The sequence below is a fragment of the Strigops habroptila genome, chromosome 11 (assembly GCF_004027225.2).
Source record: "Strigops habroptila isolate Jane chromosome 11, bStrHab1.2.pri, whole genome shotgun sequence".
Classification (NCBI taxonomy): Eukaryota; Metazoa; Chordata; class Aves; order Psittaciformes; family Psittacidae; genus Strigops; species Strigops habroptila.
This window is the reverse complement of record NC_046360.1, coordinates 24,574,524-24,598,958: the sequence shown is the minus strand read 5'-3', so window position 1 is coordinate 24,598,958 and position 24,435 is coordinate 24,574,524. Positions and strand designations below refer to the sequence as shown.

General features: G+C 35.5%; 1 protein-coding gene across 6 annotated transcripts in view; it reads right to left on the bottom strand.

The window, feature by feature from the left end:
- CACNA2D3 (calcium voltage-gated channel auxiliary subunit alpha2delta 3) overlaps positions 1–24,435 on the bottom strand; it is a 546,863-nt gene that overhangs the window by 131,264 nt on the left and 391,164 nt on the right. For all 6 annotated transcript variants that reach the window (XR_003993879.1, XM_030502305.1, XM_030502306.1 and 3 more), the window contains one exon: positions 19,961–20,094. Coding sequence is in view for 5 of the 6 variants with exons in the window: in XM_030502305.1 (XP_030358165.1) it covers positions 19,961–20,094 (134 nt within the window). In the remaining variant the exon portion in view is untranslated. The remainder of the gene's footprint in view (positions 1–19,960; positions 20,095–24,435) is intronic.

Sequence of the window (24,435 nt, the reverse complement as noted above, 5' to 3'; positions counted from 1 at the left end):
CAAACTCTTTTCTTTTAATCTATCTTTCCCATAAACCATAATTTCCTATAAACCACTAATTTTCTTCACCAAACCATTCTTATTCTATTTTGTGTTGTAAAAAAGTACCCTTCAGAGACTGCAAGCCCCCTGAAGTTCACAGTATGCTTGATGCCAATAAGACATTTTGAGAATTCCACCTCTAAATTCAGGTCAACTTGGGGTCTTTTCACACAATGTAGCACAGAGTAAATAGCTGTAGGTGGTGTTGATGGGGGTTTACGCTGTTATGGAGGCACAGTGTCAGATCTTCCACTTTCAAATAATCTAGTATGGTTTTAGCCCTTCTTGGAAATGTGTTTGGTATTATCAGAAAAATTACAGACACTACTAATGTAGTAAAACAAACCAAGATAGGCAAAGGAGTCCAACATCCAGGATGTTGCACTTTTTCTTGGATCAGGTAACTGCAAGGCCAGCCTGAGTGAAACAAACAAAGCCATTGATAGATCAGAAATACTGTCCTTAGAAGCAGGAGGCATATGTTACAGGATCAGTAGTCCTGCTAAGTTCTCTATGACAAAACCTCACAAAAGTCTGTTTCCTTTCAGCCTTAATAAAAGAAGTTCAGAAAGGCTGATTTTGTAAATGAGTGTGTGATAATTCCAAAACAAAAAATCCATACACTTCCAAAATATTTTACAGCCATTCTGACAATTTATTCAAAACTTTATGTAGCTGTAGGTCCTTGATTTTCAAGAAACCAAGTCTAGAAGTCTTAAAGGAAAACATACTAGAATTGTAAAGTTATTATTCTATTGGATCAGAACTCAACCTTATGTTTGTTCAAAGAACAGCAAAAAAACCCCCCCAAAAACCCTCCTGCAAGACTAAATTATAGTCAACATTTTCTTGTTAAAACAAAAAACTATGATGTCTATTATTAGAAAAACAAAAATAATATCACTATGAGATTAACTTTCTGTTTTCCTCTTTAATAATGATTGCAAGAAATTATCTTTGTCAAAAAGCTTATGGGGTTTTTTTTGTTTTTGTTTTGTTTTGTTTTTTTTTTTTTGCAATGTATTTATGTTAAAGCACTCAAAAATAAAGAAATAAATCTTATTTTAGATTCACTGACCTCATTTCCAGTCCTGTTCTCCTGCCAAACTATTTAAATGTCACCAGTCTCAGAACAAGGCTAACAACCCTACTGACTTGATTGTTCCATAATCAGATACAATACAAATCAATAGAAATTAAGTACAAACATGCTAGTAAATAATCAAGTATGAAGACAGTTTTGATAGTACAGCCATTTCTGTAAATAGTTTCTGAGCTGCACCCAATTTAATATCTATGCATAGCTAAAATTATGGTGGTTTGCAATGTTCAGACTCACCCTGTACATATCACATACTGCCTCTGAATTTGGCATTGAGTGCACATATTAGAACTTCTACTTTTGAAATACGTTTTCAGGAAAGATGTGAAATATTGTAGCAAGCATGTAGGTCCTGTACTTAACACCACAGCAAGGAGGAAGATATCATACCTGTCAGTGAAGCTCCTCAGAAGAAAACAAGACAAGAAAAGAATTGAACACTTAGTGCCTACATGTGCCAGGTACTCTGTAATATAGGTTGTTTATGACATCGCACAATTAAATGTAGGGGTAGATAATAACTCTTTTTTTTTTTTTTTTTTTTTTTTTTTTTTTTTTTTTTTTGTATAAAGAACTGCAAAGCATTTCATACATTGCCAGGAAGACTTCCATAGCTCTTCCCAAAAATGGCAAAAACTTGGGAGAGAATAGAAAGAACATTCAAACTTTCAATTTTTAGCAGAAAATGTAAATTTTCAGCTTTAAAATCTACTTACTCAGTTGCTATGAGATACGGCACTTAAATATTATGATTTTGACAATTTTTCTTTTACATTCTATGCACTTATTCCCCACTTCCTAGAACCATGTAAGTACTAGAGGCATCATAGATAATGATATGCATCTATGGAGGAAGAAATAAAATTTAGCCTCCTACTGGGATATTTCTGATGTTAAGATTTCAGTATAAATATTAAAAAAGTGACATTAACGTGCAGCTTTCTGTGCCAACAACTGCGAGGAAAATGCACACGATTTTTCAGGGGATTCAATACCACATCCTTCTTTGTTCATATAATTGTTTTACTGTGCCAGCACATATTTTGCAGTAACTACAGCATTTTAGTCAAGAATAGACTGTGCACCTCATGCAAAGTATACCAGTCAGAGGATATGTAAATGTTGCTATGGAGAAGAGAGTGATAAAATATAGATGAAAACAACAATTCTAGTTCTGTATTTAAAAAGAATCGTATAAAGATGACAGAAAGGAAAGAAGTTAGCTCTTGTGAAATATGCCAAAGAGAAAACACAGGAGCTGCAAAGGTATGGGATTAAATTAAGAAATTACTTATTAGTAGGGGTTTTTAATTCATACAGTGCTCATAGAGTAATTCATAGAGTGCCCATCTCTGAGCAGAGCTTCAGAACTAATTGCTAGATCTAAACACAGGTCCCTAAATGTTCCTAGCCCTGAAAATTATCAGAAACTTTCATACTGCTTAAATACATATTATTACAATAACTGAATTTGTAATACAACTTAAATTACATGACTGGTGATAATTCCCATATTTCCATTAATAGAGTTTGTTTAAATTTTGGTGAGATAGCAGGTTTGGTTTGTTTTGCTTTAATAAATGTTAATAGTCAGTCAGCCCATCCCTTTATATTACCGGTATAGAAGCAAACATAGCAATGTAAATCATTTGGAAGTATTATTCTAACTCCTGTTGCTACTGAGAAAATGTTTAGCCATGCCCAGATATGATGTTAAATTTCATTGACAATCATATTTCACTGTATACACTAAGTAAATCTAAAAATAATTAAAGAAATTAGCATCTTTACTATTGTTATATTTTAAAATATTTTTAAATGTTTTTTGGTATAGCAATCGTTACAGAGAAAACCATTATGTCTTCTGCTGCCTCAAAAAATACTTTATGTACAGTGTACATTGGGGTTTTGTGCTTGTTTGGTTTGAACTACTGTTTGGGTTTGCTTTCAAGTAATAGAAATATAGTATTATCTTAATAAACTATAAGAATTATCTGTGTCTTGAATATGTTGCTTTTTCCAATTTAAGATCAAGATCAATTTAAACTTACATTATATCACCAGATCAGAGATTAGTACAAAGGTGAGAATATGAGCTTGCCTAAAGTATATAAGTAAAATTTTGAAGATAGAGGAAAACAGTATTTCAATATTTTTCTCTTAATGTTCTTAATTTATTTTAAACTATTTAATATGTGACTTCTTTTAGTGTGCTTGCTTTTAGCATTAGTTGCTTTGGTAAAGCATCACAAAGTTTAGAAAGCTCAATTTAAATCACAAATTTTTATTCAAAAGATGAAAAATCACTGGAATCCCTGGATACCAAAAAGGTGTAGGTAAGTGAATTAAAAATTGGATATGGATTGCCAAATGATAACAGCTCTTTATTCTTTTTGGAAGACCAGAATTTATTTTCAATTTATAAGCAAATTTATCTTGAAGGTTTAAATAATAGCCCTTCAAAAAGGTTTAGACATACAAAGAGAACAACCACGGAAGCCAGAACAGGGTGCAGAAGTGAATTAAGGCAGAAACTGAGAAAGAGCTTCTGATCATACCTCTAAAGTCTGTTAAAAAAAACAACCCTCATACTACACTCCAGTTAAGCATGTACTATTCAATCCTAAGAGCACTGAAGAGGTTTCACATTGCATAAGGCAATAATATAATGTCCATTTTGTCTACCTACAGAACAGAACTGAAAATAATACACCTATATTCTAGACATAAAACATATTTTCAGCCTTGCTCTTACTCATAAAATCAAAAGGAAAAGAAATTTCTAAAACTGAACATCATTAGACATAATATGACATCCAACATGCTTATAGGATTCTGGTTCTCACCTATGTAAAATAGCACCAAATTATATGGTTAGTCTCTTTCTCCTTATATACCCTTAGTACTCTTTAGCATTTATTAGCATTTGTACCACCTCTAGGAGAACAGATAGTGTCATTTTAATTATTACTAATGCTAATTATTTCTAAATGAGACATTCAGAAAGACTGTAAGACAGTAGATAATAGCATGAGATTTTTTCCCAGAGAAATAGTTCTAGTAAGAGGCAAGTAACTTCACTGTAGTAAAATGAGACCTGGGAAAAAAAACAACCAAACCAAACCCAAAAAACCCCCAAGGTCTTTGTACTGTAAAGACTTGTTCTGAGTTACCAGGAAAGGAGAGAGGAAAGGGAGGAAGGAAAAGAAGAATCAACCTCAGAAGATAGGTGCATATATAAATACTCATTCATTTATTCATCTATTCTCACATAAATGTCCTCTCACATTTGGGCAAAGGACAAATTCTTTGACAGTCATAGAAATGAAAAATGTTTTCTTAATCATAAATCTTCTTAAGAGCTAGACGCGCACCCTCCTTCTCCCATGATTAAATCCACACGGGCCTCAAAGCGAAAAACAAGAGCTTTATGCAATACCTGTTAGAATCAATGAGAATCTTGCAATGAGATCAGTGGGGTTTTGATCTTGCTCTATATTAAATCTTACTTGCTACAGTAAGTAGCAACCTTACTGTACCAATGAAAGGCGAACATCTCAAAATAACCACTTTCTGAAGAGGGGTGAAAGTGTATTTGACTTAATGAATGTGTAAAGCAACTCAGAATTTCTGCTAAAAAAAATTTACTAATTGTGCCTGTGATTATTAGCATGTAACTCTGTATTAAGTGGATTGCACTTCTAAAACAAATGTGTTTTTCTATAGTCTTATTTTATAATCATTCAACATACCCTAAAAAGAGAATGGTTATAAGAACGTGTATAGTTGAATTCTCCCAAACTACTCTTTTCTCCATCTTTTTTCATGGACTCCCAGTTTTCTTGTGTGTCCAGAGCACTGCTCTGCTAGAAGTAGTCGAGGGTGTAGCAAGACTCTGCTTTCATTTCCTTACTCTCTGTCAATCCCTGCATTTTAGCGGCACAACCTAGAAATCTAAGAATCCTTTCTCCCTTGCTATATCTTCACAACCTAACAGGAGTAAAGGCATCTACCACGATGAAAGCTTTTCAGGGCCTAGCTTTGAAAGTTTGTATTAAGCACAACTCATACCAGACATTCAAGTTTAACCCTGTGGAATGTGTGTTTCATAAGGAAGAAGAATCTTTTGCTGACATTCACTCTATTAGATGTAAACAGTATCATTTCAAGATCAGTGACCACAAAACATGCAATGGAGAAACACATTGTAAATTACTTGATGATGTCCAGCAGTTTCCTGAGAAGTAAATATTTTCTTATTTGCAGGGGACACTATCTACAGGTATGAAGGCAAAACTGAGCTATTAAAAGGTTTATACATAATTTTGTATCAAGGACATAGGGTTAATAATAAAAAGATTTGTATTTTGTTTAAAACTGCCCTGACATGAGTGGACTGACAGAACTTATTTACAATATATAATTAAATATGCTTTTGCTTCCCATTATCTTTATTTAAGCTTCTTTTTGTTGCAGTTTTTGATTTTTTACTTCATGATGCAGACAATAAACCTGTAATTTAAAAAGGAAAGCTTGGGCTAATACCAGGACAAAAACAGGGCACTTGCAAAATTACTGTGCAATGTTTAACACAATCACAGGGGAAAAATAGGGAAAGTACAGATTGACTTCAAACAACTGAAGTTCTGTATGCAAGAACAAACTACAAAGAATCAGGCATAGGAAAAAATCAGCACTGAGAACTTAATCAGTAAGACTTATGCACACAATAAAAGTAACCTATTTGCTTTGGATAACTAGAGGGGTAAATCTTGTAAGAACATGAATCTGTGATGCAAAAGATTCTAGGAATGTCAAAGCAAAGAAAAATGGATCTGGGATTGGGGGAGAGGAGTCTGTAAGTAACTGGACTTACTCTTTCTCTGTCTTGCTTGCTTAGAAAGAAGTCCTTTCAAAAATATTTCAAAATCAACTAGTCTATTCTAGAACTCCGATTAAAGATTGGAACCAGCACAGGACTCTAAGTGCTGGAATATATTCTCTTTTAGAATTAAAATACTGAACCTTTTATAGACAAAACAACCTGCTTGAATAGTTATTTAGCAAATATATTCACAATAATTATTTTATTCCTTTCTTCCTCATTTATCACTTCAGAATGAGCAAAACTCTTGTACAAATTTTGTATTTAGGTAGCACAAAATACCTCAAAGGTTATGTCAGTAACCAATGGCCCAGAAGTGCTCTGAAAGGACCAGCATGTTGGAGGGCATAATGAGATAGATACCATATGCTGATAAGATTATCTGAGCTGATAAACAATAGGGGATGCATTTTAAAACAAAAGGCAGGCACAAAAGTTTTAGCACAATTTCCTTTTCTAAAAAGAAAACAGATAGGATAATAGATCAAGGGCACTAGAAAGCAGCATGAAAGGCAGATTAATCACAACTAGTAAATGAAAAGCTTCAAACAGTTTTTCAAAGGGAATCACATTTTCTCTTATTTATCAATTTCCCCTCTGAAAGAGGAAAACACTGATGGATCCATCTTAAGGCACATCTGCAGAAGTTCAAATGAGGCATAAAGTAAAAGGAACCAACTGCATGCAAGAATATTGTATAAAAGCTACAGTCAAAACCCCAAGAATTTTGCTCAGAGGGATGTGTAAATGTACTGGTTTGCTTTGTGAACAAAGGAGGCATATTCCTAAATCCAGAAAAGAAATCTCCGTAAAAACTGTGTCCAAGCTTTGTATAAACAGTTAAGAATCAAATGTCCAACGTGTATTTTGGAAATAAGTTAACAATATGCTAAAATACTACAGTCTAGTAGCAAGGTGACCATCATGTGTCTTCAAATTAGAAACATGTGTTTCAGGTTTGCATGCATAAACAAACAACTTATTTTATTAGCTAACAGAGATGTACACAATCAGAAGGCACGTTTAAGACTTAATTGTTACAAGTACCATATTTAAAGTATATAAAACACAGATTTTTTTTTTTTTTAAAGCTTCTAATATGCTCCATCACCTAATATTGTGAAATGTCTTAGTTGGATAAACTCCTAAAAATACATTCTTTCTCTTGTCTATAATATTTTTATATTAGTTTGTGGGTAGATCGCTACCATAGATCTGGCTATTGCCACCATTCTGAATGATAAAATGGCATAACCAGTGCATAATCATTAGCTCTGTTTTGAGGAACAGGTTCTGCCTTCCTACCCTTCTAAATAAGTATGTAACTAATGCATATCACCATTCTAGTTTTACACTGAAATCTTAGAGCTACACTGTATTGACAAAGCCATGGAGCATTTTAGGGACTGCACACTGCAAGTTGAATTCATCAAACTCTATAAAGATTCACTCTGTAGAAAGAGCTACATTTCTCTTGCTTTTTTATTTTGGAAGAAGCTTTCTGCTGTTACTCTGCACAACTTGCAAGTTCAAAGCTTCCTAAAAGCCAACTTAACCTGGTTGCCAAAAGCTAAGATTCCGATTTGTAGTAAGACCACAAATTTGAGAACATTTCTAGATGATCTAAGTTAATTTCAAATATGCAGGTTCTCATTATTTAATACAATGCTTGTGAAATCTAGTCCAAGAAATGGTTTCTGCATGAGGCAGATCTCCTCATCACCTTCTGCTCTTTTCCCCTTATTGTGTTATCCAGCAGGCCAAGAAAATTTTACCCCTACTTCACTCCTTCATTAGAAGAACTCACAAGAAAAGGTCTCAAAATTCTTTCAGCTGTCTTAGGGCTAGAACTGTTTGCAGACATTAAAGCATGCTTTTTTAGGCACGCTAGGACCTAACATGATAAATCCCATTATCTTGTAGCTGGCTACACAGCAAAAATGTTGTGAACATAAAAAACCTGACTATTGCAAAATCAGCTTTCACTGTATCTCCACTTTCTTAAACTGAACTGTAACACAAAAAGGACAAGGTGAAAGAGAGAAGAAAAATGAAACTTTTCTTTTTCACAAAGGCAACTTGCTGTTCCCTGTAACTCTTGAATTTTTGTGGCTTTAAGGCTTTAATCCAAGAAAGAAAATGTTAGACTTGTTCCATCAGTCAGTAGAAGTATAATCCAAGCACCTTAAACTGAGATTTAATACAATAAATCTGTCTTCTGTTTTATATCAATGTAACTCTAGGTACATAAATGGAGATACTACTGATTTACTGCAGAGTAAATGAAAGAAGAATAATCAACAAATGTAACCCATATGGAATTCAAGCACATAGCTGACTTAGACAGTTTACTTTTTTTTTTTTTTTTTTTTGGAAAGTTTTCTGGAATAAATCTAACAATATTGAAAACTGAGGCCTTCTTTATTATTCATTGGCCTGAACAGAACAAAAAGACATTGGAAAACTCTGTAAGTTGTATTGTTCCTTGGTGTTAGTATACTGTTTGTAATGTATATTCTCTTGTAACGTAGTATTTATGTACTCCAAAATAAACACTATTTAAAAACAAAAAACAAACAAACAAACAAAAAAATAACACCAACACACAAACAAACAAAACGCATCAAAAACATGTTCTGTAAAATAAGTCCTTAAATGGAATGGCCCTGTAGTCTCCTTTTGTCAATCCTCAGTATTGAGTCCTTGGGGAGTTTAATGGTTTACCCAGAACTATGCAACGTAAATGAATATTTTGGGTGACTACACTTTCCTCCCAAAAAATCTGGCCTCAGTGCAGTTGAAACGGCTCTTATGACTTTCAAATAAAACACTTATAACCATTCTAAGCTTTCTTCTACTGATATTGATATTGCTGAAGCTATGCATTTGCCAACTGGTTAGATCATCTTTCAACTAATCATTAAGGGAAATACTTGCTTGGAAAGATCTGACCTGACAAAATACAATGGTGTAGACAAAGATCGAGCACCTTGCTATCAAGCAGCAGGAGCAACAGTGGGAAACATCCTATTATTCCTTGTAGAATAAAGTGCATTTCTGAATAATTTCACCAGGAATTACTAATGTCAAAGTAAATATTAGTTACAATGACTGTGATAAACATTAATTGTATAAGTGCATGACTAAGTTGCGCATGAAATCTCCCGGTTATTCAAAAAGGAGAGCTATAAATAACAGCTTCAATATCTGCAGAACAATAGACAAAAGAGAAGATTATTTCTTTTTATTCCCTCTTCTACTTCTTCTTTTTGCACTAAATTCTGCCACTGCAGCAAAACTTGAATGGCACCAATAATTTAGTAAGTCTTTATTATTATTTCAGGTTTTCAGTCCAGCAGTGCAGATAAATTATATTTCACTTCACCGCCCTCTTCCTTCCAGAAAGTCGAAGAATGACATATATGAGATCAAAGGATAGAATTTAGAACATTATACTAAATTCATTGCTTTCCTACATTATCATTTACCCTAAAAAATGTTATGTGAAAACTAAAGACAAAAACAGAGAGAGAAAAGGTAATATATCTGACAAAATAGCTTCAATTTCCTTATAATTAACTCAATTTCACTCAGAATGGAGGCAATAAGATCAAAGACAGACAAACAGCTATCAGCTGTGAATGTCTTTAAGTAGTTATTTTCACTGAGAACAGACATATCCTCCTAAATGTTAGATAAACCATAGCATAAAGAGATCTAGAAACAAATTCTCCCTCTAGTTAGTGACTTGTCACCTTTTGATTTTATTTCTGTGTCACAAACAAAACAGAAAATTTCCTGTGAAACAAGCTGGAAATGAAAAGCATTTTCTGTCCTCTCAACCTAAAGGCACTGTATGCCATTGGCAGACCACAGCTGGAAATGGTCCCAACCTGCTCTATCTCTTGTGTCCAGGTGTCTGCAAATGAGAGCAATACCCTTTTGGCATGAATACACTTGTTAATCAAATTCGACAGCAGAGCAACTCTCTGTAATTTGTATGTAGCAACTGGTGGGAGAACATCCAGCAGGTGAAACCTACAGACGTTTGTAATTCTATGAATTCTTTTTCACACACATCCAATCAGTTTTCATATAAGAAGCCACTTTCAATCATTTTTCAGCAGTTTTGGCTAAGCGGAGAGGTCCTGTTTGCTTTATGAAAGGCAGGTCCTGCTTAACTAACCTGTTCTCCTATGACATGGTGACCCACTTATTGGATGAGGCAAAGGCAATGGATGTTGTCTACTTAGACTTTAGTAAAGATTTTGACACCATTTCCCACAGCATTCTCCTGGAGAAACTGGCTGCTCATGGCTTGGATGGCTATACTGTTCTCTGGGTAAAAAACTAGGTGGATGGCCAAGGCCAAAGAATGGTGGTGAATGGATTTAAATCCAGTTGGTGGCCTATCACAAGTGCTGTTCCCCAGGGCTCACTGTTGGAGCCAGTTCTATTTAATATCTTTATGAATGATCTTGATGAGGGGATTGAGTGCACCCCAGTTTGCTGACAACACCAAGTTGGGTGGGAAGGAAGGCTCTGCAGAGGGATCTGGGCAGGCTGGGTCAATGGTCCAAAGCCAATTGTATGAGATTCAACAAGGCTCAGTGCTGGGTCCTGGATTTGGGCCACAACAACCCCATGCAACACTCCAGGCTTGGGGAAGAGTGGCTGGAAAGCTGCTCGAGGGAAAAGGACCTGGGGGTGCTGGTTGATGGCCATTGAACATAGGCCAGTGTGTGCCCAGGCAGCCAAGATGACCAATGGCATCCTGGCCTCTATCAGCAAGTGTGGCCAGCAGGACCAGGGAAGTGATTGTCCCCCTGTATTCAGCATTAGTGAGGCTGCACCTTGAATAATGTGTTCGGTTTTGGGCCCCTCACTACAAGAAAGTCATTGAGGTGCTGGAATGCGTCCAAAGAAGGACAATGAAGTTGGTGAAGCACAAGTCTTAAGAGGAGCGACTGAGGGAACTGGGGTTGTTTAGCCTCTAAAAAAGGAGGCTCAGGGGGGACTTTACCAATCTCTACAGCTACCTGAAAGAAGGTTGTAGTCAGGTTGGTCTCTTCTCCTAAGTAACAAGTAATTGGACAAGAGGTAATGGCCTCAAGTTGCAGCATGGGAGGTTTAGATTGGATATTGGAAAAAATTTCTTCGCTGAAAGAGTTGTCAAGCATTGGAACAGGTTGCACAGGGAAGTGGTGGAGCCACCATCCCTGGAGGTATTTAAAAGATGTCAGATGTGGTGCTTAGGTACATGGTTTTGTGGTGGACTTGGCAGTGCTGGATTAACGGTTGGAGTTGATGATCTTAAATGTCTTTTCCAGCATAAACAATTCTATGATTCTAAGAAGCAGCAGTAATTTGGTGCAAAGCAATCATGTCACAAGACACACCATGTTTACAGCAAAAGCAGCAAAGAAAAGCTTAAAAATTCACTACAAAGTCCTAAAAACCTGCCATTGCACCTGACAGCTCTCAAAACAGCAAAATGTGTTCCTTTAACATTCAAAACTTACTGAATATTCAGATTTCCAAAATTTATCCACAGAGTGTGTTTTGGAAATGAAACTGCTTTGAAACACAATTATAACTGTAAATACTGGATTGCCCAAATACTTCCATGAAATTAAGTTTAACCAAACACAAGCAAAGAGTGATTCTTAAGGCCATGATTCTTAAGGCCTGGACAAAGAACACTTGTATTGGAATCCTGTAGAAGTCGACATCACAATTTGAAAGACTTGGACATGCATATACTAATTCTTATACTTGAGATTTCATACACTGATAATTTGTTACTGTGTTGACCTAGACTGTCTTACAATATCCTTACACCCTCTGCCCTTTCTCCTCAACTGGTAATTCTTACCTATTACTTTGAAAGTAAATTCTATGAGGAAGGTATTGTTATTCAGTCCTGTTATCATAACATCTACCCTAGTAGGAATTCAGTGGTTTATTAAAATTAGCAGGTCTTGATAATAATACCAGCAATGCTGAGTGATAAAATTGGAGTTGAAGTCAGTGCTGTAAAGAAGGGGAAAATCTGCATTAAAATGGTCTGTACAACTTAAAAACAAGATTGGCCTTAGAAAACAGTAAAAGACACTGTGGATAGTCACAGCATTTTGTAGGAAAGGAAATGGAAACAGAAGAGCATTACTGAGAATTACATTGAATAAGAACAAGCTGATATGGTTATTGGGAAACTGGGTGATTTTTTGAAAAAATCGTGATCAAATATGACAAAGTTTGTAAAACCAGTAATTTAAACAACAGAACATGTAAATGAGAGGTGGAAGAATGTTACACACATGTCAAAGCACTTAAACGTGGCAAAACTTCTCTGTTCTCACTTGAAACATCATTAAAAATCAAAAATTAAATAGCACTAAAATATTCCCTTAGCTATCAAATTCTGAGAGTATGTAAAAAGAGGTGAGTTTTTATTCTACTTAAAGCAATGTTTCTCTAGGAACTACTCTGATTTGAAATTAGATATTTAATCTCTCTGTGCTCCAGTGATGAAAGATGAACAGAGACTAAGGTCAAACTGTAGTTAACATATCATATAAAACACTAGAAAAAAGAATCAATATATAGCTTAAAAGCCAAGAAATCACTGCTCTGATTTCCCTTCTATGGCTTAACATAATGCTTGTCTTATTTGCACTACCCTGGGTGCATTGCTGCTTAAGACCTAGCTTTGCTGTGGCATTACAGCTGCTTGCTGATGTTGCAGGAAGAAGATATAAATAAGTTCTATATCAAAGCCTCCAAGTGCAAAGAACTGTAAAATGCATTTAAAGAAATCAACTGCATATCTCAAAGTTTGAAAACGTACAATTTGCATTCTGCATTTCTCATGTAAATGTACACTACAAAAAATGATTATAATAGTAATCCGTTTCAATGGAAATAAAGTACTGTAATATTTATAGTCTGTGCCAGAGTTATAATGACTGTGGGGCGAGAAGTGAAGTGTCTCAGCATGTTCCACATGTTTTTAACACTGTTTCTAAAGGCTCTGGAGACTATTAAATTTAATGAACCCATCTGCTATGAAATAGAGGTCCAAACATAATCAGTTTTCTCAGTGCTATATAATACAGATGGCATTCCATGTTCCACATCCCCAGCAGGAAATTTTATGTTCCTCTTTAAGAGCAGGACTTTTGTTTTTGTTTTTGATGTTTTAAACATCTTTTTGATGTATCGCATATAGCATTTTACAGTGTAAATACCATATACAGCGATACACATGAAAAGTGTTATTTCATTAACATAAATATTGCTATTTCCTTCCGACATTTTTTTCTAGTCACTTTGACAACTAGCAATTAGCTCTCTGTAGTAATATTCTTTGCTTAATGCAATCACTAAAAATTGCCCTAATAGCATAAGTTCCAGCACTAGCAGTGGAGTAAAGCAAACATGTAATTTATCAAATGAAGTAGTTTACTTCAAAAACTGAAAGGTACACAGATATACATATATACATGTACATACATATGCATAGGTGCTATCTATGCTTATGCATATCCTTATTTGTATATGCTGTGCTTCCATGGAACAATGCAAAATAATTCTAAAAGTATCCACATTCTCACTAGGTCATTATGGACGTTATTTTCCTTTGCACGTCCCAGTTTTCATTTCAGGGGTCTCAATTTGTGTGTTTTATTGGGACACACTGCACCACGACTCTTTTACTGGTATGTGAGCAAGGGCTCTAAGCTCAAATTTAAGTGGCACAGCATTCCTTGCACTGATTAGCACCCTGCTGCCTAACATAAGTAAATCAGATGTGCATTTCCTAACAAAAAAGAACATCCATTGTTATTTTGAGCTGCATCTGAAAGATGACTGCATTAATTCTATTCAGTTGAGAGGTTTATTCATTCTTGAGCACTCATTATGTTTTGACAGTTGACACAGATCTTACAGAATTTGAAACAGTTAATGTTGTTAATGGTAATTCATTTATTCTAGATCCAGCAGTAAAACAAACAGATTAGAACTGTTTAGGAGAAAACAACAATTATGGCAACTGGAAACTTTGGGCTACAGATCTCATAAAAGTCATGGCTTAAAGGGTTTTTTTTTCACTGGCCTGTCAATGAAGAATTCCACAGACAGCCCGCTAATCATCAGTATAAAGAGATGTTGCACCTACGCATAAATATGCGCACAATGTTTTTTTATTGTATCTGCAAGTAGCTGCATTGATCACCATTGTTATTGTTTCAAGCACTGTCCCAGAGCTATAAGATCCCAATGCAAATACAGCAGATCATAATTGCTGGACCAGATTGTCTGCAACTTCAAACTGCAATCATGCTCTTCTAGAAGCTTCTAAAAAGACGAAATGGTCAGAGCTGTTATATTTTTCCAGGAAAATTGATCCCAACTGAAGTGCTGATAAGAAGGCACTCCTTGGGCTACTTTTTCTCCCATATCGGAGTCTTCAAAAGACCACTGCAGATCTATAGGAGACAAAGCAGAGCCTGAAGAACCTTATTTTAAGAACAAACCCACCTGATGGAGGGCCTGATATCCATGCATAGGATTTTCCTTCCCTAACCCAATTCACACAAGTGTCAAAGCAAGAAAAGGAAATTCTCATGGGAACCTCATAGTCAGTGGTGATGACATTCTCTGTTAAAGAGCTGTAAATTATTAGAGATTAAGAGATGCTGACCACAGGGGAGGGTAAGAGCATGAAACCAAGTCCAAAGTGGGATTGGGAAAAAAGCAACACAGATTTTCTTTTCACAGCTGCTGATTAATGACATTTCCTGACATTCAGTTCTGCAGTGATTACCAATATTTACTTGCCGTAGACATACAGAAACATTCTGAACACTCTGATGCATTTTAATGGATACCAGTACTACAATCTAGAAGTTAGTTTTGAAATAGAGGCCCAGGGAACCTTTTACTGGGATAAAAATGTTAATTACACCCACTTATTATAATAGCACAATTAACTTGTGCCACCAAAAGTATTTGAAGATATCTCTGGGAATAGAAGCTAGCGGAAACAGGGTACTATTTAATTTTTGTTACTTCATAAAAGCTTTTCTGTGCATTGAACACAAAGAAAACTGTGTGAATGGAAGAAGCACTAAACAACAGCATTGTTATACCTCACCAGAAACTTCTGGATAGAAAAAATACCAGCATAATAGCTTTCAGTCCTTAGGACTTTGTTATATCTCTAGAACCGGCTCAGAATCAATCCCTTGACAAAGAACTGTATCCCAGAATCTAAATTTCCATACTTAAAACATTTAGATTCTGACATGACAGCTATCTGAGAAGCGTGAGCTTCCTATACTTTGGACTGAATTTCTGCAAAGAACCCGAACCAGAGTAAAAAGTGTGCCTATATAGTACTTGATTATTTTTAAGGCTGAAGATGAATAAATTGAAATTGTTTCATCATATATGCAATAATGTAACTATAACATCCATCATAAACATTTCTGAAATACTTAGTCTTTAGCTCAGTGGAGCTACCTCAATTTACTGTCTTCCATAAGTGTTAATAAGGGTCTTGGACAGGTTATCTTACTAGCACAGTATCAGCCTCTTTGACAGAAAAAAATCCCTGCTAAAAAGAAAAAAAAGAGGGATATATTTTTTTAACAGCAATTGTAGAATTGAACTAAAGTCCATAACTTTAGGTATGTCTATGAGAAGGTGGGGATAATGCACATGAAGAATCAACATACAGTACTTTAACACTGAAGAAAAGTAGAACGAGTAAAAACCACTCACCATTCATATTATGGCAAATCATGACCTGTAATGACTCAGAACGCTGTTTTTTAAATGAACTAATCAATTCTGAAGCACTGGACAGTCATCTCATAATATTAAGTAATAATTTGCTCTTTTTATGCAAAGGAATCCTCCAGTTGGAAACTGAACTGAGCCACCATGGTAATGTGTGCCTGAATCTGCTTCACAGCTTGAAATTAATAGCCTGAAGGAGATGAACTCAATGGTGCATTAGACCTAGAGAATATATTCAGGTACACTTATGAGAAACAAATTTCACCAGGAAGTCAACAAAAGTCCAAGTAGGTCAAATTATGCACCCCAACAAACAAATTCTCAATAACAATCTTTTAAACAATTGGAACTCAGGGGCCAGTCCAGTCTTTTTTCCTTATTTCCTGCAGCAAAATGTAATGTTTCTCCACTTCCAGATGTTACCATAAGAATGAATTAAGGGCTTCTGAGCTTTATCCATAATCCCAACAGACTATCTCTATGCATGACTTCACTTGGATATTCTGATGCCGAGGCAACTCCTTCCCCCCCCGCCCCCCGCATTTACTTGTACTGTCTTACTATAGATGCACATATGCTTAAAAGAAGACATCGACCATTTTAAAATTCTTCCCTCCCTGAAAGACTTTCATACTGTTAGAATTCTTTTCTACTCAGGAAATAGCTCTGGAAGCTTTCAATTAGAAATCCAACTCTGTTTTTAAGCACCCATTAAGGTATTCTATTTTCCAAAGTATTACATACTTGTAGGCCTTAGTAATGTTGAAGCAGTGATATCAGATCTTAAGATTACATCATTCCTATGTTAAAAGACTTTTTTTTTTAAAAAATGAGGCTTTGAATCACTGATGATAATGTTTCCAATAAAAAATCTTGGGTTTAAGAGAAGAAACTCACTTTTCTGAAGGAGGGTAACTAAAACTGACCCTAGGATCTGGCTGGTTACCTCTAGAAAAAGGCAGGAAACACTGGAGAGAGAACAAAGTCTAAGGGCAGAAAAAAGGAAGCCAGTTCAGCTGCCTGTGAAGCGGTCACCCAGTAAGGCCTAGTCTCATTTGCTTTATAATCTTCTCAGCTCTCAGAGCCTGACAGTGTCAAAGGCAACACAGACCTGACATACATCCAAGTTCCTCCATGTTAAATTTTCTACATATGATATCTGGCCAGGGATTTCCAATTCTATAAATGCCATACTTTTTTCTAACAGCAAGTGAAGCCCCTCCGAGTGTCAAAGCTATGCTGAAGAGGCACTGCAGGAACATTTTGCAGACATCCTCTTACAGGAAAGGTGAACAGATGCAGGAATTACATGCCTTGTTTTAGTAGCAAAATTCTTCTGGGAATATTCCTAAATGATATCAAACACTTAAATGACCTAACTTCTGGCTTTCAGAGATTACTTTGTCCTGGACAAATATTGGATGAGAACAGGCTGGGGCATCAGGGGAAATGTTTTGAATCCTAAGACTATTACTGTCCAGCTTCTTTCTGTCTGGATCCTGGTATGTTCCAGCCTAATGTTGCTTGCTCAGAAACAGCACAGCTGGCCAATTAGCTCTGATACTTGGCAAGAAGGGAATGGAGAAGTATACCGCGTGCTGTTAGGGCACAGAGACACTGATTACAACCATGTATATATAGCCCTGAGAACCTAGCCATGTCTGTTTTGACACAGCTGGATGATAAGAACATTTAAGAACATTATGTCTGGAAATATACTACTATTTCTAACGCGTCAAGGTCCAAGCAGCAGCAATGGAGGAGCAGTGACAAAAACTGTCTGTGAAAAGTCAACAAGTTATGGGATGGAGAGGATTATTAAGATGCCGCTTTCAATGCCAAGACACCAGAGATGGCATGGGAATCTGTCTGAAAATATCACTCCTACCCTAATTTATCCTGTTCTCTTGTCTATGAGGTTTTTTGAGGGATGGAGGAGAAAGGTAGTTTGCAACTAAGCAGAGCACAGAATTCTATTTTTAAATCTTTTCTTAGAGCATCCAACCCATTAGGGTCCTGACTGGATTTTCTAGACACTTAAAAATATGTGTCTGCATGTGAGTATGCATGAGTGCATGTGTATACGTGTGTGTATATATATACATATACACGTATAAGTGTGCATAGTGACATTAATTAGCCTTAGTCAACAGACTAAGAAGGGAAAGAAAAGAAGCTGGAAGTATTTTTATTGCAGTAAACCAGTTTTTGTTTGGATTTAAACAGTTCATTTATGCAAGAATATAGCAGCTCCACTGTTTTTTATTTCCTGTTTTCTCAAGATTCCTTCTCTACACTCCCTCTAGTCTTTTTAAGTTCACTTGCATTTACTCACCCCTGCTATACTCACTTAGTATTTCACACAACATTAAGTTGTTCATTTTTCCTTAGCCTTTCTATAACCTACATGAGAATCACTGAAAATTAGACTAACTTCTCCAAATATTTTTCTCCCCGCAATGATCAAAAAAATACAGATTAACAGATGAAAAAGAGAGTAAAGTGTAAAATTAATTCTGAAACAGCATTTTGTTATTTGTTGGTAGGTAAAGGGGAGGACGTGGTGTTAAGAAACGAGGAAGATTTTGTTTGCAGCACTTTCAATGCAAGATTCATAGACAAAGGACAAGAAGGAGAAACTACTCACATGGATCTCCTCCTGCTACTCTCTCTAACAAATACACAAACTCATTTCAACACATACACACATTGATTACTTCAAGCATATAAAATCAAGAAGTGATAAAAACTAGGTTCTCCTAGTCATCTCCTGGCTTCATGGAACGCCCTGTAGGGACAGCGATAACAGGTAGTTTGTTTGCCTCATCCTTATGTTTCAGTAGAAGAAGGAGAACAAAGGGAAGACTGAACTTATATGTTCTTAAAAAAAAAGTAAACAGAGCTAAGTAAATTGCCTCCAAAGCACTATTTCCAGGCAACTTTCTGCTCCTCCTTCATAAACGCAGTTTTATTATTTTTTATTATTATTTTACATTACCCATGGCCATAACTGAAGTATAGAAAAGACCTAAGCAAATGTGAAAATGAGGCAAAACTCTATTCCCGGGGTGGATTTTTGTCCTAGAATTTTTTTGTATTTATTTAAAACTAAATCTTCTAGATGCATTACAGACTCAAAACAAACACCACCACAAACAAAAACATATTTAATGAAGCTAGTGAGATTCTCCAACCTTGCCCATATTAAAATGAAGCTAGTGAGATTCTCCAACCTTGCCCCATCTTCGTGAAAGTAAAAATTTAAAACAAAAAGAAAGAAAACAGCTTTGCCACTGGTCATCTATTTTCTTCTATTCATTATATTGAACACTTGGCATCACTTGTACTAAACGACAGATATTTGCTACAAACTCTTGTTCTATGAATAATATGCAAACCAAAATATTTTAATTGGATCAAAATAAACATAAGAAGAAAAAGAAAATGGAAAAAAGCTATTTCAGACCAACCCATGGAAATGAACAACCTTTATCTGCAAATCTGATCGTTTACCACTAATAATATGGAAGTATCCGGAGTGCTCAGTCAATGCATAAGAGAAAGGTCTGCTTCAGCTCTACTTTTTTTACAAGGATGTCAGATTGGACACTTATGACAATTTTGTTAGTATATCACACATTCAATTCACTTTGAAAGGTAGAATCTTCTCATTATTCTTCCCTAAGACATCACAGCTGTCCCCTAAATGTTGACCCACCGTTATATACTAAAAATAGCAATTCTTGTCAGTCTATACTTTTATGTTGACATATGCATTGCCATGTTTTAAAACAAATAGGAAAAAATGGTTACTCAATCTAATACATTTCTGTTTGATGCTCATTTTTGATTATTAAATGTACATTTGGAGGTCATAAATTTTAAAATAATGCCGTTACTCATGTTTGTTTCATTTTTTATGTGATTTACAATGTATAAATATCTGGTAAAGTTCAGTAATCTTGACTTATTTACTTGTAATATAGAGATATCAACACTGAATTAGCACATTCCAGCACAGAAATCAGATGAACAACTAGTGTTTCTACTGTTTTGCTGTTTTGCTCCCAATTCCTTACCATACGCAGTAAGCCTAAATTAAATGCTTTATCATGCAGACTTACAGTGCTGTCAATATATGCTTCAGTCCATACTACATCATGCTCTTGGTCAATAACCTTTGGTCGGCTAAGAACATGGAGATATTCCATGACATTCTCTTGAACATCAGCTAAGGTAGAGATCTGAGTAAAAAACCCTGTGAAAACACACAATTCAGACTTATAAACCAGACAGAACAAATTAAGGAAGATTGCAACAAGGAGTATGATGTGGTTTAGGTCTGTTATGTTTTCTGCTTGCTTATTTCCAAAAATTAAATGCAAAAAAGGAATGGTTCATATGAAGCAGTCTCAAACAGTACTAACTGGTGAAAAAAGAAAACTGAAACCTTTGGCCGGTCCTGGACTGAGTTCCCAATACTGCTATGAACCACCGTACTGCCTGTCCTAAGTGCTCTATTTCCAGCAAACTTTCGTTTTTTAATGGTAAAGAAGGTGGGGAGAGGGGGATGATGGGGTAAATGCCACATACTTTAAAAGTTAGAAATGGTATTAACTTTGTCCAACAATGTCTCATCCTGTTTGTCCAATTTCAAGAAACATTAAAGATTAGATTTACAGTATCAAAAGAGTAGTCACATAGGCTCTAAAATGCTCATCATCCCTACAGAATGTGATGAAACATCAGATAATAGCAATATGTTATTTACAAATGGAAGGTCACAGAAAATGTAGACTACAATTAGAATTGCTTGGCTTAGTGATCACAGCTTTGTTAATCCTTTAAAACATCTCCTACAACCCGACAGCATTAAGAACAGCAGAGGCCACAGCTATTTGAGCTATCACCACTTTCTTTTCAGTGCTTAGATGTTAAGTACCTTCATACATCACAAACTTGACATCTGGAGTCCACATCATGCAAATTTCTGACAAATTTCAAGGCTATAGTTTCATCAGGATGTATTTAAATGCATCACTTTATATGCTTTTCTTTAATGAGGAAAGACCAATATATAATTTTCATGAAAAAGGCCTTGCTACAATTTTAGTCATTTGACAGGATCACAACTTCTGTGGAGCTGGAATATTAAGCTTCAGCAGAAAACATGACAACTGCAAAGAGCTTTTGAGCTGTGCTTATTGTAGACATGGCCAATTTTGGCAAGATTGAAAGAGTGCTTTGTAGTCTGAATGTTAGAACTTTCTGATTCACTACACTTGCCTATTATACATGCAGTACAAAACTGATGTTTCTAGGTACATTTCATCCATGTATGAATTAAGACAGTGTAAGAACAGACTTTATAGCAGAGATCTATAAAATGAAATGAGTCTTAGTAGTAGCTTAGTGTGTATTTTCAACTTCATAAGAAAAAGCATAAGTGGTGGGGTTTTTTTGCAAAGCTAATTTGATTGTACTATGATCTCAAATATTCCTAGTATAGGATTCATAATCATAGTATAGTATTTATACTGTTCAAATATTCAATATTCTGCTTAAGGAATTTTATTAATTTGATTTTTTTTTTCTATTAAGAATATACTTGTGCAAGGATGTTAACTGACTACTACGTACACTATCAAGTTTTAACTGTTGCTTCAGGGCAGGGCTATTTTGTTGTCTAAGGTTCTGAAAGGTTTTTCAGTCATAGAGTAAAATGATTGACATTAAGCTTAATTAGGAAATGTACCTGAGGAAGCAGAATTCTATGTATGTGGTGGGAAAAAGAAAATTATAATGTACTTGCATGAATTATTGGCTTAGAACACTTACAGGAAAAAAACAATGTATACATTACTCTTTCTGAAAATGCTGCCTGTTCCAATTTTGGGACTGCTGAGTCTCCCCAATCAAAGTACGCATTTCTCCCTCCTGTGAGTAATAAGGGTCACTTCACCACCTCGTCCTTTTAATTTGGTGTTAATGTCAATACATAGTCAAAATATGATTATTTCCCAATATGAGTTATTCACATAGAGAACCTCTTAAGTTTTATATATATACACACATGTATGTATGTATGTATGTATAGATACACACTGTGATTTATAATGCTTTTAATCAAGGATTCAAAATACTGAGTGGATAACTCATTTTACAGGTGATGGCCTACATTTTTCTAAAGCAGTTTGAGTGCCTGAATTTTGGTATGTCTCATTCCAGAAAGCTTAGAAGAGAACCAATATTCAGAGGCCACAATTCAGCACAGTTCACATGCCTCAAGTTACATACTCAAGAGCACAGGCCACTCAGAAATTCAGAAAAAGTTAAACAGAAGCACAAATAGACTAATTGGCCTTTTGCCTTTCCACCTCCATCTTAGGCTAGTGTACGATGGCCATAAGGGAAGACTAAGACACTAAAGGGAAAGAGCACATGAACTCTGCTCATTTCTCTGTAGGAGATTTAAAGCAGGAGACCTACTCGTTCGTTCATGTCCCCTTTTCTTCTTTTACCAACCACATACTTTCAGTTTTGCCCATGGACAAGTTTTGAGTTGTCCTTAAAGAGCAGACTTAGTCACTGTTTTGATTCAGTGTTTTCTACATAATCTTCTCTTCATCAGGGACTGTAGCAATAGGACAAGGGGTAATGGGTTCAAACTTATACAGGGGAAGTTCAGGTTAGGTATAAGGAAGAAGTTCTTTATTGTGAGGGTGGTGAGGCACTGGAACAGGTTGCCCAATAAAGTGGTAAATGCTCCATCCCTGGCAGTGTTCAAGGCCAGGTTGGACAGAATCTTGGGTGACATGGTCTAGTGTGAAGCACCCCTGCCCAGGGCAGGAGGGTTGGATGATCTTAAGGTCCTTTCCAACCCTAACTATTCTATGATTCTATCACCACTCCAATACTATTTGTTGTGTTGAGCCCATGCACTTTTCAGTGCATGTTATGCTAGTACTTGCACTTCTACCAGTGTGCAAAATTACAGTTGGAGCAGAGATCTGCTTGCACTGATTAGCGTACAGTAAGCAATAGGACACCTGCACTCAAACAATATATGTATGAGTATAATAAATAATGCCTGAAAAGTCAGAGGAGATTAACTACTTGAAAAAATTTGTCTTGTAGCTAAGGTGATAGAAAGGTCTTTTTTAATCAAGCAGTATTTTCTTACCCATACAAGCTGAAATCACAATTAGTTAACACTTTTTAATGTCATACTTCATTAAAATCAAAAGCTTAAAGACTCATTTAAGAAGCTCCTGGATGTCTATGCCTAGAAAATTCTTTAATCGCAGCCTGTAAATTACCTTTGAGATAAAGAATAACTTGCTGTAAAATGAGCATGAGTTCTGATTGCCTCCTGAAATGCGTTTTTATGTCAGTTTTTCAAGTGAAAAAGTTTAGCTAGATTACTGAGAAAAAAAAAAAAAAAAAGAAAAAAAGAAAAAAATAATCAGAAAACAGAACCCAATCTGAAATACTTCAGTGTTGTGCCATGCAGGTTTATACATGGTACGAGACACTGATAAGGCTGAAATATCTTTTTTCTTCTTTTCCTTTCTAGAGAAGAGATCCACCTGGACCAAGTACAGCCACTAAGAACACACACACCTACTTGAGCCTTTATAACTATTCCTCATATGGATGTGTATTACATTAGCTATTTCTCTCTGTAGTATTCCTGAGAATGCATGCTGTCATATCACAACTTACGCAGAACTCTCCAGGCAGCATGCTAAAGACAAAGAAAGTCATTTCTTATTTTAGTACTTGCAAACCATATCTCTAAACTGCATGAGAGTAACCAGTTTTTAGCCTTATCTCCTAAGACTAAAAGAGATAAGTCTAAATCAATTCCATATAAACTTTGCAAAGAAATAAAGGTCTCAAGACAAGTGAAAATTTGTGACTATTCCAAGATTGAAAGAAGTGACATTGAGCATCCTATCTGGAAGCAGCTAGATGGTAAATCAGCACATGTAGTAGACGAGCATGCATGTAGTTGCAGGCTAATCATACAGTGCTCCTTGCCCAATGAGTATGACGGTTAAAGAAGTCAAGGTTAGCAAGTGGAAGAAAAAGGGATTAGGTGAAAAAAATCCTATCTTTCTAATCATATTTGTGATTCAGAGATTTATTCATATATCAAGTTGCAACAGATGAAAAGTTGAAAGAAAGAGTGTTAGAAACTATTCTTTTTAACCAGGTTGCTTCAAATAACTGAGTTTAGTGAAATGTAAAAATTGTTAAAGATATGGAAAAGAAGATGGTGTCATAAGATGTAACCATAAATATTCTCTCTAGCTCTTTGATAATGTACTCTCAGGGTGGGTTTCATTTGTAATTTCTGGGAAGAGCTCCTTCATTGCATTGAAGATTTGGTCTGATTACCCTCCTTACAAGTATAGTTTGTACTTTTCTAGCTCACATTAGAAAAATCTACAACGATTTTAGTTTTCGTAACTCATATAATATGAGCAATTACCTATATTCTGTGAATTTATGGTTTGTCTATTTCCTTTGTGTCTACAAAAAGTTGTTTTCCTTAAGTTTTAGCTTTCTTTACAAAAAAAATGAAAGGAATTGT